The sequence below is a fragment of the Coregonus lavaretus genome (assembly GCF_964263955.1).
Source record: "Coregonus lavaretus genome assembly, chromosome: 21".
NCBI lineage: Eukaryota > Metazoa > Chordata > Actinopteri > Salmoniformes > Salmonidae > Coregonus > Coregonus lavaretus.
The window spans coordinates 25,082,501-25,102,113 of record NC_140008.1 but is presented as its reverse complement, the minus strand read 5'-3'; the positions used below and the strand labels follow the sequence as shown (position 1 = coordinate 25,102,113).

At 41.4% G+C, this 19,613-nt stretch overlaps 1 protein-coding gene across 4 annotated transcripts in view; it reads left to right on the top strand.

The window, feature by feature from the left end:
* LOC311149249 (F-box-like/WD repeat-containing protein TBL1XR1) overlaps positions 1 to 4,233 on the top strand; it is a 74,448-nt gene extending 70,215 nt beyond the window's left edge. For 2 of the 4 annotated variants that reach the window (XM_084186340.1, XM_084186341.1), the window contains 11 exons: positions 40 to 214; positions 769 to 910; positions 1,220 to 1,283; positions 1,377 to 1,474; positions 1,638 to 1,698; positions 1,908 to 2,029; positions 2,170 to 2,244; positions 2,629 to 2,756; positions 3,050 to 3,215; positions 3,475 to 3,576; positions 3,719 to 4,233. In XM_084186340.1, coding sequence (XP_084042466.1) covers positions 40 to 214; positions 769 to 910; positions 1,220 to 1,283; positions 1,377 to 1,474; positions 1,638 to 1,698; positions 1,908 to 2,029; positions 2,170 to 2,244; positions 2,629 to 2,756; positions 3,050 to 3,215; positions 3,475 to 3,576; positions 3,719 to 3,745 — 1,160 coding nt within the window. In that variant the 3' untranslated portion in view covers positions 3,746 to 4,233. The remainder of the gene's footprint in view (positions 1 to 39; positions 215 to 768; positions 911 to 1,219; positions 1,284 to 1,376; positions 1,475 to 1,637; positions 1,699 to 1,907; positions 2,030 to 2,169; positions 2,245 to 2,628; positions 2,757 to 3,049; positions 3,216 to 3,474; positions 3,577 to 3,718) is intronic. The other 2 variants (XM_084186343.1, XM_084186342.1) reach the window with 1 other exon arrangement.
* The last annotated feature ends 15,380 nt before the right edge of the window (positions 4,234 to 19,613 follow it).

Below are 19,613 nucleotides of genomic sequence, written 5' to 3'. Positions count from 1 at the left end.
TGTTGAGTCAATGCCAATGCTGGATGTTTTGTTATTCAGATCATGCACATGCTGATGAGGTGCTCTCTGTGTGCCATACAGACAACCATGTAGACATGATGGAAGTCGACGGGGATGTGGAGATTCCCCAGAACAAAGCCATGGTGCTCCGAGGTCACGAGTCAGAGGTGTTTATCTGCGCCTGGAACCCTGTCTCCGACCTGCTTGCGTCCGGGTCAGTCTCTCGCTCTCGCTCTCTCTCGCTCTCGCTCTCGCTCTCTCTCGCTCTCGCTCTCGCTCGCTCTCTCTCTCTCTCTCTCTCTCTCTCTCTCTCTCTCTCTCTCTCTCTCTCTCTCTCTCTCTCTCTCTCTCTCTCTCTTACTGCTGACAAGGTTAATTTACTGGTAACACTGAGGATGCTAAGATAATATCAGTAAGCTATTATCGGTCACTTTCAGATGTTATTGCATTTAGCCCCAATAATTAAATACCTATTTGGAGCTGTATCCTGGTTAGAGTTGCAAAATTCTGTTAACTTCCCAAAACGTCCCAGGTTTTCCAGAAATCCCGGTTGTAGGATTCTGGATTTCCTGCTTATTCCTTCCTAATTCCGAGAATCTTCCAACCTGGATTTCTGAAAAACCTGGGAATTTTGGGAAAGTTAACAGAATTTTGCCACCCTAAATCAATAAATTGATTGACTGATTTACCGAGGACCTGGGGCTTTCTGTGTTGCTGTATTGTTGCTAAATTGCATTGTACTATGCTGACTCTCCCTCCCCGGTGCAGGTCTGGGGACTCGACAGCGCGGATCTGGAACCTGAGTGAGAACAGCACCAGCAGCTCCACACAGCTTGTACTGAGGCACTGCATACGGGAGGGAGGCCAGGACGTCCCCAGCAACAAAGACGTCACATCATTAGACTGGAATGTGAGTGAAGGGTCCACTCACTCACTCATAACTTAACACCACCACTCTCAAATTCCATAACTTTATTTCCACTTCTCCTGTTCTGAATGTTAGGAGTCACTTGAAACTGCTTTAATGTTTCAAAGCTTTGATCTTTGTAATTACCCAAATTATATTGAGGTGTGCTACTGTTTTGTTCTGTATGCTATTTATCCTTGCAAGGGAAAGTTTCATTGAGCAGAATTATGTTTCTATGCTGATGTGCTGAACAATATGTATTTGCTTTAAATACTTTTATTTATACAATTGATATCTCTTTCCACCTGACAGAGTGAGGGTACGTTACTAGCAACCGGCTCATATGATGGATTTGCCAGGATATGGACAAAGGATGGTGAGTTGCCACTTTTACTGCTTTTTCAACTTACCATGTTGTCAGTTTCAACAATAACGCTTGCCTCTCTAATATAAATGATTTGAACCCTAGGTAATCTTGCCAGTACACTGGGTCAACACAAAGGTCCCATTTTTGCATTAAAATGGAACAAGAAAGGAAACTTCATTCTTAGTGCCGGAGTAGATAAGGTAAGAACCCAAACAGTCTTTTATTTTTGTTATGAGCTCAAGACTTGAAATGCTATGATGACTCATTAACCTCTTCTGGTATTAAGGACTAAAAGAACCTTGTTATTCTTAGGCGTGTTCTAATTTTATGTTTTTCTTTGTGTGTGTGTGTTTCTCCCACCAGACTACAATCATATGGGATGCTCACACAGGAGAAGCAAAGCAGCAGTTCCCGTTCCATTCAGGTGCACTGAATTATCCAATGGCTTCTTTCCTGACTCTTAATTAACCCTAATTAGACATCTATCGGTACATACATGACTATAATCAATAAGGGTATTTTTGTGCCGAATCATTCCTAGTTTCTGTCAAGCACCAAAAAAGAAGTAGCATTCTACGTTGTTGTTTATTCATTTAGTTTTCTTCCGCTCTTCCTCTTGTTGTGACTCAACAGCGCCTGCTCTGGATGTGGACTGGCAGAGCAACAACACTTTTGCCTCCTGCAGTACAGACATGTGCATCCACGTGTGTAAGCTTGGCCAGGACAGGCCCATCAAGACATTTCAAGGACACACAGTAAGTCAGCCCCCATCACCCCACAATGTAACACTGCTCCTGCAGCCATTATAGAAGTACCATTTTGTCCAGTTTTCCATGGGTCAGAGACTTTTCCTTTTCTCTGTCTGTGCTGATAACTCTGCTCCCCTCCTTTCCAGAATGAAGTAAATGCAATCAAATGGGATCCAACTGGTAACCTGCTAGCCTCTTGCTCAGACGACATGACGCTGAAGGTAAGATAGGAATGAAAACTAGCTGTCTAGCTACATCCAGAACCTCTGTCTAGCTACATCCAGAACCTCTGTCTAGCTACATCCAGTATTGTCTGAGTTTTTTATTACTGTCCCTGTTAAATAAATTATATAAATAAATACATGTGCACTGTGTAATGTTGTGCTCTGGATTATGTATCAGAAATTCAAATAATTTATGTGTTGTTTATATCACTCTATCATTTTTCTTAGTTTCAATTGTGATGAATACCACTCGACAAATTGTCGACCTGAAAAATAAACCAAGTATAAAACCAACCAAACATTCTTATCTTTCTGAACATTCAGCTTTTTTGCATGATCATCACATGTAAAACATTTTTTTTTGTCATTTTACCATCCTAGATCTGGAGTATGAAACAGGACACGTGCGTTCATGATCTGCAAGCTCACAGCAAAGAGATCTACACTATCAAATGGAGCCCCACCGGTCCTGGAACCAACAACCCCAATGCCAATCTCATGCTTGCCAGGTACTGAAACAGAAGCACTGCTGCCCGCTCTGTGTGGGCATTCATTCATTTGGATGTGAGAGCAGCATTACTGACATAACCGCAGTGTTGCCCTGTTCGAGGGTAATGGACTGATGACTACACTGGCCAGCCACAGTCTTTGTGCCCTGACCAGAAACTCTTCATCTGAATTGCCCGAGTTTTCATCTTGCTGTATTGGGGCTTTGTGTTTGAAGTGAGCTATGACCATGAGCCAAGTACTTGCTTCTGGGGAGGAGGCAGATATATGACAGTTTTTCCTGTGTTCCTTGCAGTGCGTCCTTTGATTCGACGGTGCGGCTGTGGGATGTGGACCGAGGGATCTGCATCCACACGTTAACCAAACACCAGGAGCCTGTCTACAGTGTGGCCTTCAGCCCCGACGGCAGGCATCTGGCCAGCGGCTCCTTCGACAAGTGTGTTCACATCTGGAACACGCAGGTACAGTCTGACACCATCAATCCCCTGGCTATCCCCTGACACTGTCCCGTTGTCCAGCTTGCATGGAGCGGAGAACTGTTAGTGATATTACCTATTAGCTAGTTTGTTACTTAGGTCAGATGTAGTGCTTATTTTGGAGACTTTAATTTGGCTTTCGAATGGATTTAAATCTAAGCAAGCTATGGTTTAACCTTTGGCTTGTGTCTGTCATTGTGGTTGTTGATCTGAAATGGTAATGTCTTCTCTTCCTTTTCCACAGACTGGTGCTTTAGTCCATAGTTACAGGGGGACAGGGGGGATCTTTGAAGTTTGCTGGAATGCAGCAGGTGACAAAGTGGGAGCAAGTGCATCAGATGGATCTGTGCGTACTAATGTTTTGAGCATTTTCACATACTTAATATATTTGATGTTTTCTATTGTGTTATGCCACCATAAAAGTTTATCACTCTGAGATATACATCTCAAATAATAATATAACAAAATATATATTTCTTGTTTTTCAGGTTTGTGTATTAGATCTGCGGAAATAACGCTGCTTGTTGGAAGCCATGGACCGACAATGAATGTGTACATAGCCAAAATGACTGTCCCTGCCCCATGTACTGCTAGTCTCGCTAAACCATGGCTGGCCACTACAGACCAGAAACAAGCACCCGACACAGCAGATTCAGGAGCAAGGACACGCTCTGTGCAGCAAGTTGGTAGGACCAGAGACATTAAAGGGACACAGACAAAAAAATGAAAATGAAGAAAAAAAAGCAGATCTGTATATGTACCAACATTTGGAAGCTATTTTGCTTTTTGATCTTTAAACCATGCTCATCAAGAGAAAAAAATATGTTTTAACTTTGTTGGTAGTTCAGTCTCTGTGTGCAGACATATCGGCTTTCCAATCCTGCGGCCGGCAGTTAGGTTTTTAATAAAATCATTTATATTATTTCAATGTTTAAGTTTATATTTTTGGGGGTCACAAGTGGAGGTGTCCTCTTTTTTTATACACACTCACAAAACAGTTATTAAAAAAAAAAAAAAAAACATATTTGGTAGTGTACGCTTTGTGGTTCAAAACAATATCGGGACTTGAAGAAAAATCTGTTTAATTTGTCTTTTTTTTCTATTGTAGTTTTTACTGTTGACATCTAAATGCAGTAGTTTTTATTTATTTTCTCTAAAGGAGACATTGTTTCTCCTGACCTTAATATCATTACAAATTAACATGGGCACACATGAAAGAAGAGGCATTGTAAATCTGGATGCTTTAAAACTAATTTTATGGTTGGTTTGTGCACCATCGATGGCGCTAGAGAAACGTTCCATGATTCCCCCCTGGACAAAGCTGTACTGCTGTAGCTATCATGTGGAAACATCCAGTATTGGATCGGTTAAAGAAGAGAAGCAGACGAATCAGTACCCAATGACTGTCCCCCCCCTCCAGTGTGAAGGATTGGAACTGTGATGTCCACTGGACCTTTCACAACAGTGTTACCACTGGGCAAACTTAGGCTCCTTTTACAACATATAGCAAAAAGGGAAGACTTGCTTTAAGTTTTGTATTCTAATGATTACTTAGCTGATAATGTTTCTCTCACTGATTATTTTCAAGTACATTTCATATTGCTGATGTATCATATTTGTGTCACAACATAACTTCCATTAGGCTTTTACTCAAAATGGTTTACATGTTGATTAGGCTAAGTTTGTTTTACTCCTGTAGATGATTTCCCAAGCTAGATATTGACAGAGGTTATTTGGATCACAAACAAGCAATGCTGTTTTCAGTGGAAAAATTGAATCTTAAAGCAAGTCTGAGTGTTGGGCTAGGAATCAGAAATCACATGGAGTAACATACATTATTTTTGTGCTACAAAAAATGTTAAGTAGTTAAAAAGTTAACTGAATTTGAAGCATAACCTTTTAAAGACATGCAACACTGTGTGGTATAATTGTACATTCATGTAAATGTATCTTTTCAAATCATTGTGAGCAGAGAAGTCCCCTACTGGTCAGTAATCAATCGACAGTTAAGTCATTTTTGATTGACTTTTTAACAATTTAATTTGAAATGGGACAAATCTGAATATTCACCAATTACTTTCTAGATATCCGGTTAAATGTAGTGTTTTTAAAACAAAGCAAGCCATTCTGATTTTACAGATGGCAGAATTAGGTTTTGGCTTAATGGAACTGTGAGGATCCAGCAGCAACTGCGATGGCCAGGATTCCTTGTCCACCTTGTTTAAGCCTTATATCTTATCCGTTAAGGATGTTGCTTGACATAGGGCTGGATGCATGGGCCCATATGAAGCCGACTCCTGGTCTCAAAAAGCACTTTTAATGGAAACATTGAGGATGTTTTAGTCTTAGAGTAGGTTTAATCAGGGTCTTTGCAACTGGCCCATAAATTTGCATTTTATACAGAGTAGTCCTTTTAAGTCTGTATAAACGCTCTACTCTAAGTAGATTGCACCATCTGGACATTATTTATTATACAGTCTATGACAGTGGAAAGGTATTTGAGGTTTTGTTTTATGATAAATCTGCTGTCTTAGTGTCTGCTTTGCCCTTCATTTTCACTACCTGAATTCTAATCATATTTTTATGATGTGTATGTCCCCTGGATATTTTGTACTCTTTGAAAACTTTTGTAATTCATATTTCTTTGTAGCCTAAAGGAGTAAAATGTATGATTATTGGAGATACTCAAGTACAGTATGTTCCAGTTTAATGATTTTTTGGTTCCACATTGCATCATGAGTGCCCATACCCCACCCTTGGTTTCTCAAGTCAAGTTTTTGTTTTTGCAGATTCTCCTTGCATTGCATTGATCTGTTGTAATTTTAAGCAGATCTGAAAAGTCAAGAATAAAATATATTTTGATATTAATATAACTTTTTATTTGTATTGCATTTTCCCCTGGATGTTTATCTGTTTATTCTAAACATGTTCTTAAGAAACCCAAAGTCAAATGTGTAAGCTAGTGAGATACATAAATATGAAATCATTCTTAGTTGGGAAAGAAGCTTTAGGCAACTTTTCGATAGTGAGGTCCCAGACATCATGCTGTGGCATTATACCAGTTATTTGCTGTTTTGGTGATGCACCAGTCTGTACATTTGATGTTTAAACTAAAATAATTGTATATTCTCTGGTTATGCTGTTAAACAATGCATATATTGAGCTGTAAATATTCAGTTGTAAATACTCCCTAACAGCAGGACTACTGGTAATTCAATAAAGCCCTTTGAAAACAATTAAATTAAAACCAAATTTACAGTACATTAAATGGTTGGCCGTAGGAAATATCCCAGATGCAAATGTTATTTGTCACATGCTTCGTAAATGACAGGTATAGACTAACAGTGAAACGCTTACTTACGGGCCCTTCCCAACAATGCAAAGAGAAGGGAAATTATACAAAAGTAACAAGACTTAATAATAAATACACAATGAGTAACGATAACTTTGCTATATATACTGAACAAAAATATAAACGCAACATGTAAAGTGTTGGTCCAATGTTTCATGAGCTGAAGTAAAAGATCCCAGAAATGTTCCATACGCACAAAAAGCTTATTTCTCTCAAATTTGGTGCACACATTTGTTTACGTCCCTGTTAGTGAGCATTTCTTCTTTGCCACGATAATCCATCCACCTGACAGGTGTGGCATATCAAGAAGCTGATTAAACAGCATGATCATTACACAGGTGAACCTTGTGCTGGGGACAATAAAAGGCCATTCTAAAATGTGCACTTTTGTCACACAACACAATGTCACAGTTGTCTAAAGTTTTGAGGAAGCGTGCAATTGGCATGCTGACTGCAGGAATGTCCACCAGAGCTGTTGCCAGATAATATAATGTTAATTTCTCTACCATAAGCCCCCTCCAACATTGTTTTAGAGAATTTGGCAGTATGTCCAACCGGCCTCACAACCGCAGACCATGTGTAACCACGCCAGCCCTCCATATCCGGCTTCTTCACCTGTGGGATCGTCTGAGACCAGCCACACGGACAGCTGATGAAACTGAGGAGTATTTCTGCCTGGCTCCCAAGCAGGTGGCCCTCCCAGGCCCACCCATGGCTGCGCCCCTGCCCAGTCATGTGAAATCCATAGATTAGGGCCTAATGAATTTATTTAAATTGACTGATTTCCATATATGAACTGTAACTCAGTAAAATCTTTGAAATTGTTGCATGTTGCGTTTATATTTTTGTTCAGTATACACAGGTTACCAGTACAGAGGCGATGTGCAGGGTTAGGGGGTAATTGAGGTAGATGCATACATTTAACTAGGAATAAAGTTACTAGGCAATAGGATAGAAAATAAACAGTAGCAGCAGCGTATGTGATGAGTCAAAAAAAGTTTGTCAATGCATACAGTCTGGCTAGCTGTTTGGTTAAATCTTTAACTAACTATTTAGCAGTCTTATGGCTTGGGGGTAGAATCTGTTCAGGGTCATGTTGGTTCCAGTCTTGGTGCATCGGTGCCGCTTGCCATGCAGGAATAGAGAGAACAGACTATGACTTGAGTGGATGGTGTCTTTGTCAATTTTTAGGTCGTTCCTCTGACACTGCCTGGTATAGAGGTCCTGGATGGAAGGGAGCTTGGCCCCAGTGTTGCCCCTGGGTCGTACGCACTAACCTCTGTAGCGCCTTGCAGTCAGATGCCATACCAAGTGGTGATGCAACCAGTCAAGGTGCTCTCAATGGTGCAGCTGTAGAACATTTTGAGGATCTGAGGGCCCATGCCAAATTTACATTTGACAACCGCTCTTATTCAGAGCGACTTACAGGAGCAATTAGGGTTAAGTGCCTTGCTCGGGGATTCAAAGTGGGCTCCCGAGTGGCGCAGCGGTCTAAGGCACTGCATCTCAGTGCTTGAGGCGTCACTACAGACCCCCTGGTTCGATTCCAGGCTGTATCACAACTGGCCGTGATTGGGAGTCCCATAGGGCGCACCTCCCGAGTGGCGCAGTGGTCTAAGGCACTGCATCATAGTGCTAGCTGTGCCACTAGAGATCCTGGTTCGAATCCAGGCTCTGTCGTAGCCGGCCGCGACCGGGAGACCCATGGGGCGGGGCACAATTGGTCCAGGGTAGGGGAGGGAATGGCCGGCAGGGATGTAGCTCAGTTGGTAGAGCATGGCGTTTGCAACACCAGGGTTGTGGGTTCGTTTCCCACGGGGGGCCAGTATGAAAAAAAAAATGAAAAAAATAATAATAATAATAATGTAAGTCGCCCTGGATAAGAGTGTCTGCTAAATGACTAAAAATGGCCCATCGTTGTCCGGGTTTGGCCGGTGTAGGCTGTCATTGTAAATAAGAATTTGTACTTAACTAGTTAAATAAAGGTTTAAAAAAAAATAATTAAACCACCTTTTGAGGTTGCTGGCCTAACGCTCTTAACCGCTAAGCTACCTGCCGCCTTCATTTTCACTACCTGAATTCTAATCATATTTTTATGATGTGTATGTCCCCTGGATATTTTGTACTCTTTGAAAACTTTTGTAATTCATATTTCTTTGTAGCCTAAAGGAGTAAAATGTATGATTATTGGAGAGACTCAAGTACAGTATGTTCCAGTTTAATGATTTTTTGTTCCACATTGCATCATGAGTGCCCATACCCCACCCTTGGTTTCTCAAGTCAAGTTTTTGTTTTTGCAGATTCTCCTTGCATTGCATTGATCTGTTGTAATTTTAAGCAGATCTGAAAAGTCAAGAATAAAATATATTTTGATATTAATATAACTTTTTATTTGTATTGCATTTTCCCCTGGATGTTTATCTGTTTATTCTAAACATGTTCTTAAGAAACCCAAAGTCAAATGTGTAAGCTAGTGAGATACATAAATATGAAATCATTCTTAGTTGGGAAAGAAGCTTTAGGCAACTTTTCGATAGTGAGGTCCCAGACATCATGCTGTGGCATTATACCAGTTATTTGCTGTTTTGGTGATGCACCAGTCTGTACATTTGATGTATAAACAAAAATAATTGTATATTCTCTGGTTATGCTGTTAAACAATGCATATATTGAGCTGTAAATATACAGTTGTAAAGACTCCCTAACAGCAGGACTACTGGTAATTCAATAAAGCCCTTGGTAGAGCATGGCGTTTGCAACGCCAGGGTTGTGGGTTCGTTTCCCACGGGGGGCCAGTATGAAAAAATAAAATAAAAAAATAATGTAAGTTACTCTGGATAAGAGTGTCTGCTAAATGACTAAAAATGTAAATGTAAGAAAAATTGGCCCAGCGTCGTCTGGGTTTGGCCGGTGTAGGCTGTCATTGTAAATAAGAATTTGTTCTTAACTGACTTGCCTAGTTAAATAAAGGTTAAAAAAATAATTTCAACAGCACCCTTTCGGTTGCTGGCCTAACGCTCTTAACCGCTAAGCTACCTGCCGCCCGCTCTCAAATATTTTCAGCCTCCTGAGCGGGAAGAGGCATTGTCGTGCCCTCTTTACGACTGTGTTGGTGTGTGTGGACCAACACAGTCGTGTTGGTCCATGGACATCGAGGAACTTGAAGCTCTCGACCCGCTCCACTACAGCCCCGTCGATGTGAATGGGGGCGTGCTCAGCCCTCCGTTTCCTGTAGTCCTCGATCAGCTCCTTTGTCTTGCTGATATTTAGGGAGAGGTTGTTGTCCTGGGACCACACTGCGGATAAATCCCGGAACATATTCCAGTCTGTGCTAGCGAAACAGTCCTGTAGCTTAGTATCCGCTTCATTGGACCACTTCCGTATTGCACTTCCGTATTGGGCGCATCACTGGTACTTCCTTTTTGAGTTTTTGGTTGTAAGCAGGAATCAGGAGGATAGAGAGAGTTATGGTCAGATTTGCCAAATGGAGGGTGAGGGAGAGCTTTGTATGTGTTTCTGTGTGTGGAGTAAAGGTGATCTAGAGTTGTTTCGCGTCTAGTTGCACAGGTGACATGCAGGCAGAAATGAGGTAAAATGGATTTCAGTTTCCCTGCATTAAAATCGCTGGCCATTAGGAGCTCTGCCTCTGGATGAGCATTTTCTTGTTTGTTATGGACCTATACAGCTCGTTGAGTGCGGTCTTAATGCCAGCAACATATAGATGTAAACTCCTGGTAAATAGTATGATCTACAGCTTATCATGAGGTATTCTAACTCAGGCGAGCAGAACCTCAAGACTTTAATATTTGAGATTGCGCACCAGCTGTTTTTAACAAAGACACACACCTCCCCCCTTGAGCTTCCCCTTGTGCTCGTAATGACGAAAGTACATGACGTCCATGAATGTGCAAATGAAGGCGGTCCTCTGTAGCTCAGCTGGTAGAGCACGGCGCTTGTAACGCCAAGGTAGTGGGTTCGATCCCCGGGACCACCCATACACAAAAAAAAAAAAACATGTATGCACGCATGACTGTAAGTCGCTTTGGATAAAAGCGTCTGCTAAATGGCATATTATTATTATTATTATTATTATTATAAGGCATTGTAATCACCACCACACCAGCACCCAGGCCTGCGGCTAGCGTCCATCCTTCACAGTAGTGCTTAGTTCAAAGAAGAGAGGGGTTGGGAGGAGTGCTGTAAATTGTTTTCTGCTATCTCCACGATGCTCTGGATGACATCGTAGGCCACAGCGAACAGGAAGTAAATAGGCAGGGTCCAGTGGAGTTGGAAGACCTGCTGGCCCACGGGCAGATGCACAGTCAGCTGTCTGGGAGGAGAGGAAGAGATGAGAACCTGTAGGAACTAGTTATCTGTATCACTGATAAAACAGTAGGCTACTCACTGAAATCACTCTGATCTGGATGCTTGCAGCATCACAAAGATGAACAACAACCCAACTTCAGTGTTCAAGGAGAAGCACCACTTTGTGCAACATCACCACAAATCCCTAGGTAAAGGGTACACATAAATATAACTTTCGGTATTATCCTTATATTCCTACATACCATAATAACTGTTTTGGATACGTAGGGCTCTATTCAATCTGTATCGCTGAAGCGTTACAGATTGTGCGATAGTAATGTAAAGCTAATTTCTGATTGAGCCGACATATGCAGTGTTTACCTTGAATGCAGTCTCCTCTAACGCGAGAACATTGCCTTTAAATTTCAATCACACTTTAATGCTGAACGTCCGCGATACAGATTGAATAGAGCCCTTGATTATCATAGCTCATGCGAATAGTTTGAAACTGCAATCAAGCACAAATTCATAGCCTATATCCAGTTATGAAGTGATAGGAACGGGTGACTCATTTTATTTTTGCTGTAGCAGGATGAATAATGAGGCACTTACCCTTGGATCACAGGACGAGACAATAAAAATGATTCCAAATGCAAGCAGAGACATGAGCCCATTGGCAAAGCTGTCAAAGAGGAAAGACAAAATGAATTGTTTGGTTAATACCATGAAATCAACTTAATTAGTCAAAGTAAGCATCCTGAATGCATCAGAACCTTTTCTATTACAGGGGCAGAGAAATATTATATTTTTATGGGAGTGGTAATGGTCAGAGAGTGAGAAAGCAAATGGCCTGTGAAATCATCTCGTGATGGGAGGAATTCAAAACCAGACGTAGAAGTAGGACTTTATACCCTCTTGAATTGCATCTGTGGAAGCTTTGTGATAATGTCCTCTCCCAGACCTTAGACATCCATTCCAACTTGGTGTTCCAGTGTGAGTTCACAAGGCTATCAACTGAAACAAAACAACCAAACACAGTCAATATACAGTATCTACAAGGCACCAAATCTACCGTTTCTGAAAGCCCTGGGTTTATTGTAAAAGTAAATGCATGCCATTGGTATCTTTCGTGATTCCTATCATTCTGGTATTTTGATCACTCTTGACTGTAGAAAGGAGAGATAATGATGCCACATCAATGAAAGGCATAATTGTGCTACTGTGAAACATGATTTATTGCAGATATATGTATAAAAAAGATGTTAGGCTGAAGCATTTCAATGAGTTTCTCAGCCTGAGGTAGCTTAACATTTAGGAAAATTATATTTGTATTTCTTCTCTCTACTCACCCCCCCCCCCCCCCCCCCCCCTCTCTCTGCAGATTACATTTTCACCTTCTTTTCCTAATTATCAGGCCTCCAAACATCAAAACAGATAAATATATATTACCATGAATATGCATAAATATATTTTTATAACCAGGATGCATGACCCTCTTGAAACAGATAAAACCGACTAACAGAGTTTGGTCACATTAGTACATCTTGTGAGGTTAGCCATTGACTTAGGCCAGAGGTTTGCATGTAGATTATCAATGTCTCTAACCCATGCTTTCAAAAACGCATTCCCCCCTCTTCAGAGAATGTTGCCGTGCATAGAGAACAGCAGTTATTGAGAGGGAACATACTCTACTTGTGTGCGTCATAGCAGGTCCTATCACCAGAAAGGACACTGTTATACTGACAGCAATACAAATTTGCATCAGCTCTGCCACCCACGTGTAGTGATGGTTCTTCAGACTGATTATCTGTAGCGTGACAACATGACATGTGGTTAGTGTTCTGTAACCTATGGGCATCTATCTACAGTAAATCACCCATTCAAAAATACAGATTTACCGGATGATGGATATTGACACAAAGAGAATAAAAAGGAAATTAAACTATGATCTGTCATTATTACACAATGTATCAACATCATAAGAGTTTGTCGTCTGGAATGGAGTCTAGTTCAGACTTTGAATAATGTACTTTGAAGACTAGAAACATAACAAACATCAATTTTTAGACCTGACAAGTGATGTACACATTTGTTGTTCAGCAAGCACTATTCAATGAGCCACACAATTTGGTTAACACCAAGAGGTCTATGGAGTATAATTCAACCTCTTGAAATCCAACCCCTGCAAATCCATTTGATTTCCATATTGCATAAGTCAAGCTACACATTATGCACAGTTAATAGGGGGAGATGGATGAGGCGAGGATTCTGTTTACTCAACCTTGTTTATGAAACTTTATATATTACCAGTATAATTTGTTCTCATGCATAAAGTCTTGTGACATGGAAGATACTTGAAAGAAACAACATGCAATTTAAACCAAGCACCACTAGATGACACTAAAGATCTTGATGAAGAAATCTATAATACTGTACATACTGTATGAGTAGAAATGTGAATGACATCTGAAAATAATAAACTGTATGTTCACTATTGCCAAAATCAGAGGTTGATTCCACAGACAATACTCCCCTAATCCAAAACCCTGAAAAGTGGAGCTATGATAAGAACCTTACAGTGCAGGCCTCAACCACTAACTGTCCTATACTCTGATCTGGCTTGATGGTCTCCACATCTCCCACATTACTGCTATCTTTAACATGGCAATAGGTACCTGGACTGGAGTAAGAATCAGGTTAATATTCAAAGCCAGTCTGCTTTTCCTTCACCTTGCCCTGGGTAATAAAGAGCCAATAATACAAATAATGAATTGGATTTATATAGCGCCTTTCTACCAACTGAGGTACTCAAATGGTGTATTTCCACTAAGGACTTACCCCAGTGTTTTACTCAAAAGCCTCAGACTTTTGTGTTTTCACCTCCACGGCCTGGCCCCAGTGTCTCTCTTGGCCATGGCCTCAATTGACCTGCTCTGACTTGGACCCAAGGCCCTTGCCACTTGTACTTTCAGCTCACATTTACATAACAATGTCTAACTGTGAACATAAGTTAACACCTTCCATGGTTAACACCTCACAAAAACCTGTCTTGATGATGCAGAGGTTGTTGATTGTGCTCTTCACAAGTCCTCAGTGTCAGGCCTAGCTATTATGGAAACACAGTTCTAAAAAAATAACACTAGAGCTCACATTAATATAATCACTGGCAACACACTAGTCCTGTAATATAAAAACCCCAAAAGCACTTTACATCACACATCAGCTAGCATGGTGGAGAGATTTATGCCGATTAGTAATGAGGGGGGTGATTAGGTGGCCATGATGGAATAGGTTGGGAATTTAGCCAGGACACTAGGGGCATCACCCCTAGTCTTGTGATAAGTGCCATGGGATTTTTTATGACCACAGAGAGTCAGGACACCTGTTTAACGTCCCATTCGAAAGACGGCACCCTACACAGGGCAATGTCCCCTTCACTGCCCTGGGGCATTGGGATTAAATCTTAAGACCAGAAGGAAGTGTGCCCCCTACTGGCCCTCCAACACCACTTCCAGCAGCATCTGGTCTCCTACGGACCCTGCATAGCTTCAGAGGCAAGCCAGCAGTGGGATGAATGGTAGTATGCTTCCTGGCCAGAGCAGAGGGCTGCAGGCCACGATGAGCTACTCTTCCTCATGGGTCACATCTACTTGAAGGTGGCATTTGAAAGGCCACTCTTTGCTCCAGGGACACATTGTGTTATGCCATTACATGCTTAAACACAAAGCATATTTGGGCGATGAGGAACAGCACTGATCTTTAGATGCAGCCCTCCAGGCACTAAGCAGACTGAGTTCAAAGACAGCCCACTGGGAATACCACGTCATTTCAATGTGGAAATGTGGGTAATTTTTGGTTGAGACGTTGATCAATGAGATTTCAACATTTATTCACCCAATCAAAAAGACAGCCAGAAGTTTGTTGAATTCCCAATGTGTTCTCACTATGCTTTCAAACATTTTTAAAAACACAACCAAATTACAACAGGGAAAAAATGTCTGATTTTTGGGTTAGTTGTCATTTAAATGTGTTATTACTGCACTATCAACCATTTAAAAGCACCATTTAAAAGCACAACAAAGTTCAAATGGGAATACAATGTCAGATATGTTGTATTTAATGTGTTATCACTGTGATCATCTATGTTAGAGTGCTGTTCATTGACTCCAGCTCAGCGTTCAACACCATAGTGCCCACAAAGCTCATCACTAGGCTAAGGACCCTGGGACTAAACACCTCCCTCTGCAACTGGATCCTGGACTTCCTGACAGGCCGCCCCAAGGTGGTAAGGGTAGAAAACAACACATCTGTCATGCTGACCCTCAATACGGGGGCCCCTCAGGGGTGTGTGCTTAGTCCCCTCCTGTACTCTCTGTTCACCCACGACTGCGTGGCCAAGCACGACTCCAACACCATCATTAAGTTTGCTGACGACACAACGGTGGCAGGCCTGATCACTGACCACGATGAGACAGCCTATAGGGAGGTCAGAGACCTGGCAGTGTGGTACCAGGATAACAACCTCTCCCTCAACGTGATCAAGACAAAGGAGATGATCGTGGACTACAGGAAAAGGAGGGCAGAGCACGCCCCCATTCTCAACGACGGGGCTGTAGTGGAGCAGGTTGAGAGCTTCAAGTTCCTTGGTTTCCACATCACCAACAAAAGATCATGGTCCAAACACACCAAGACAGTCATGAAGAGGGCACAACAACGCCTATTCCCCCTCAGGAGACTGAAAAGATTTGGCATGGGTCCTCAGATCCTCAAAAAGTTCTACAGCTGCACCATCGAGAGCATCCTGACTTGTTGCATTACCGCCTGGTATGGCAAATGCTCTGCCTCCTACAACAAGGCGCTACAGAGGGTAGTGCGTATGGCCCAGTACATCACTGGGGCCAAGCTTCCTGCCATCCAGGACCTATACACTAGGCGGTGTCAGAGGAAGGCCCAAAAAATTGTCAAAGACTCCAGTCACCCAAGTCATAGACTGTTCTCTCTGCTACCGCACGGCAAGCGGTACCGGAGCGCCAAGTCTAGGACCAAAAGGCTCCTTAACCGCTTCTACCCCCAAGCCATGACTGCTGAACAATTAATCAAATGGCCAACTGGACTATTTGCATTGACACCCCCCTCCCCTTGCTACCTACATGTACAAATGACCTTGACTAACCTGTAACCCCGCATATTGACTCGGTACCGGTACCCAATGTATATAGCCTCATTATTGTTATTTTATTGTGTTATTATTATTATTTTTTATTAACGTTAGTTTATTTAGTACATATTTTCTTAACTATATTCTCTTAAAACTACATTGTTGGTTAAGGGCTTGTAAGTAAGCATTTCACGGTAAGGTCTACACCTGTTGTAATTGGCTCATGTGACAAATAACATTTGATTTGATTTGAATACACAAACAAATTACCTGGATCGCAGTTGAGATTACATTAAAAGTACATAGTGCAAGTGATCAATGCTGTTTGAGATTCTGCACAGATATTTGTATTGTGAAGATTTCCACAGACCTGCAACCTATGCATGCTATCTTGAACATGCACTCTTTCTATGATTACATAATAAGACTTGTATAGTTACAGTAACCTCAAAATGTGTCCATGGATGAGTTTTAAGGTTGAATAAAAACTGTTACATTAGTTTGTAAGATAGTCTTAACTTTAGGCTATTTACTGTATATATCATATCGAAATGTGTTAGGTTGACAACACAATCAAATATCTACATTTAAAGGAGATGTATCTAATGCTTGGATAGTTTCATCTGAGTCTCTTGCTTAATCCTATTCTTTAACTTTTATTTGTTGACAAGTTAATAGGCTATTTACAGTATAGCAAAAGTGATTTAGAATTGTGTTTGGCTGTCAACGCAACCAAATATTAACATTTCAAGGAGAACATTTGAAGTGTATTTTGTGCCACTGGCTCTATCCAATCAGATCCGCTTTAGCCGACATCCGCATAGCGGTTGTTTTGACAGTGTCAGAGGTGGAAATGCATTAGCGGTCAAATCCACAAGAGGCTCCCGGCATTATACCTAAAGCGGACATTGCCATTGACTGCAGGGAGTCACATAACAGAAATCCCATGCAGCCTTGTTTACAAGTTCGAACACTGGAATGTGAGATATAATCTACACCTCGATTAGGATGATAGAAATCCTCATTATTTTATTTAATGATTTTTCAACTTGAGTGTAATTATTTCTATATAGCCTACACATTCTCGCTTTGAAATTCTAAGGTGAGTGGGGTGGGTGTGGCTTTGTGACAATGATTGCAAGAGCAGCTGCTCCCCGATTTGAGGCCTCCAACACAGTTCCACCTCAGCCAAAACATGCGCTATGCGGGTGTCTGCTATCACTGGTTAACACCTTAGTCTGACTTTAATTCCAGTTTGTCTACAAATGTATAATTAATATGTTAGATTCACCTCTCCATTCAAATGCACTTTAAATAAAGTTGGACTTGATTTAGTCATATTCTTTAACTTAGATTTTTGGTTGAAATGGAGAGGTGAATCCAACATATTCATTATTAAGATTCAATTTGAAATCAACCGAAGCTTGAAACCCTAGGCCTACTGTATATGTATTGTGTATTTTTTGTTGAACCCTGGGTTGAATTGAAACAATAGCTGTTGATGACTTCGCAAATTCTATATAGGCCTAAATAGTATCAATGATGATATATGACTTATAGAGTACGGTTACATTTCATTTGCTCTGTTAAACCTAGCAACAGTGAATCTATTTAGTTATTTAGAGATATCTCAATAATCATTCTCAAGCAGGGACGGCCTGTTCAATAGGGCGATATGGGCGACGCACTGCCAAACGGGAAAAGGAAGGGATTTTTTTTCTAATCAATTATATCACGGCAACAGTAGTTATCAGTGTTGTAATCTGATCTGACTGCCACTAAATGTCAAATCAGGCTAAAGTCGTGCTTCAAATGGCCCCGCCCGTTTTTGGGCGATTTCAGTCAGGTTGAAAATCGCCCAGAAGTCTCTCATAGCCTGTCATGTAAAATCTATTTTTTTCAAATTTCAAAGCTTTCAATACATTCTCTATGGGTGTCTGTGGGCTTGCACTTACGCGCTTTCGTCATACGTGACGTAACCATGAACGTAACTAAGCAAATAGCGGCTAGCAGCGTCTCTTTGCGACCTGCAGTGTGGCGTTATTTTATGTTTTTAATTTGTACACTTAGTGGCGTTATTTTATGTTTTTAATTTGTACACTTAGTTTACAAACATTCTGCCAACCATGGATTTCGAGTGGTGGGTTTTGGACTGATCTTGTTGATCGTGTACATACCCGCTACGAACGGACTAAATAATGAAAACGTTGCTGGCAGCGGAATCCAATACAGCTGGGAGACTTGGCTGGATGACAGAGTCCCGGACAGAGAAGTGGAGCCGGCCGGCTTCACCCTGGTCGGAGCGGACCTCGATCTGACAGTCACAGGGAAAATCGATCCTGGTAAGAGAGCGACTCTGTACCCCCGAGCCCCGACATTGAACTGCTTTCTGTGTCACTGTGACCTTACTATCTGCCCCGTGAGTTCCCCCAATTGTTTGTTACCGTTGTGTACTGTTGATAATCACAAGTTTACTGGAGAACTGAGACCAAGTAGAGACTTTGGACAGGGTGGATATGCACAAGATTTTAGTCAGACCAAGCTATAACATTATATATTTACTACGACAGTACATTCAACCAAAAGCTAATATAACAAAGGCATCAGAGATTATTTATAATCTGTCACAGAAACTGGAATCCATCTCCCCAGATCAGTCAATAAATGCTTCTGGTATTGACTTATATGCTGCCCCTGTCTTCATGTTGTTGCTGGACATATCTTTTTAAAAATGTGTGTAGGTCACCTAAATCATCAGAAAAATTGCCCCTCCTGAGAATTTTTTCAGGAGCCGCCACTGTTCTCAAGATAGCACATTGGTAGTAGTCAGTGACGTTGTTTCAAAGGAACAAATTCAACATATTTCATATACAGTGGGGGAAAAAATTATTTAGTCAGCCACCAATTGTGCAAGTTCTCCCACTTAAAAAGATGAGAGAGGCCTGTAATTTTCATCATAGGTACACGTCAACTATGACAGACAAATTGAGAGAAAAAAAATCCATAAAATCACATTGTAGGATTTTGAATGAATTTATTTGCAAATTATGGTGGAAATAAGTATTTGGTCACCTACAAACAAGCAAGATTTCTGGCTCTCACAGACCTGTAACTTCTTCTTTAAGAGGCTCCTCTGTCCTCCACTCGTTACCTGTATTAATGGCACCTGTTTGAACTTGTTATCAGTATAAAAGACACCGGTCCACAACCTCAAACAGTCACACTCCAAACTCCACTATGGCCAAGACCAAAGAGCTGTCAAAGGACACCAGAAACAAAATTGTAGACCTGCACCAGGCTGGGAAGACTGAATCTGCAATAGGTAAGCAGCTTGGTTTGAAGAAATCAACTGTGGGAGCAATTATTAGGAAATGGAAGACATACAAGACCACTGATAATCTCCCTCGATTTGGGGCTCCACGCAAGATCTCACCCCGTGGGGTCAAAATGATCACAAGAACCCCAGAACCACACGGGGGGACCTAGTGAATGACCTGCAGAGAGCTGGGACCAAAGTAACAAAGCCTACCATCAGTAACACACTACGCCGCCAGGGACTCAAATCCTG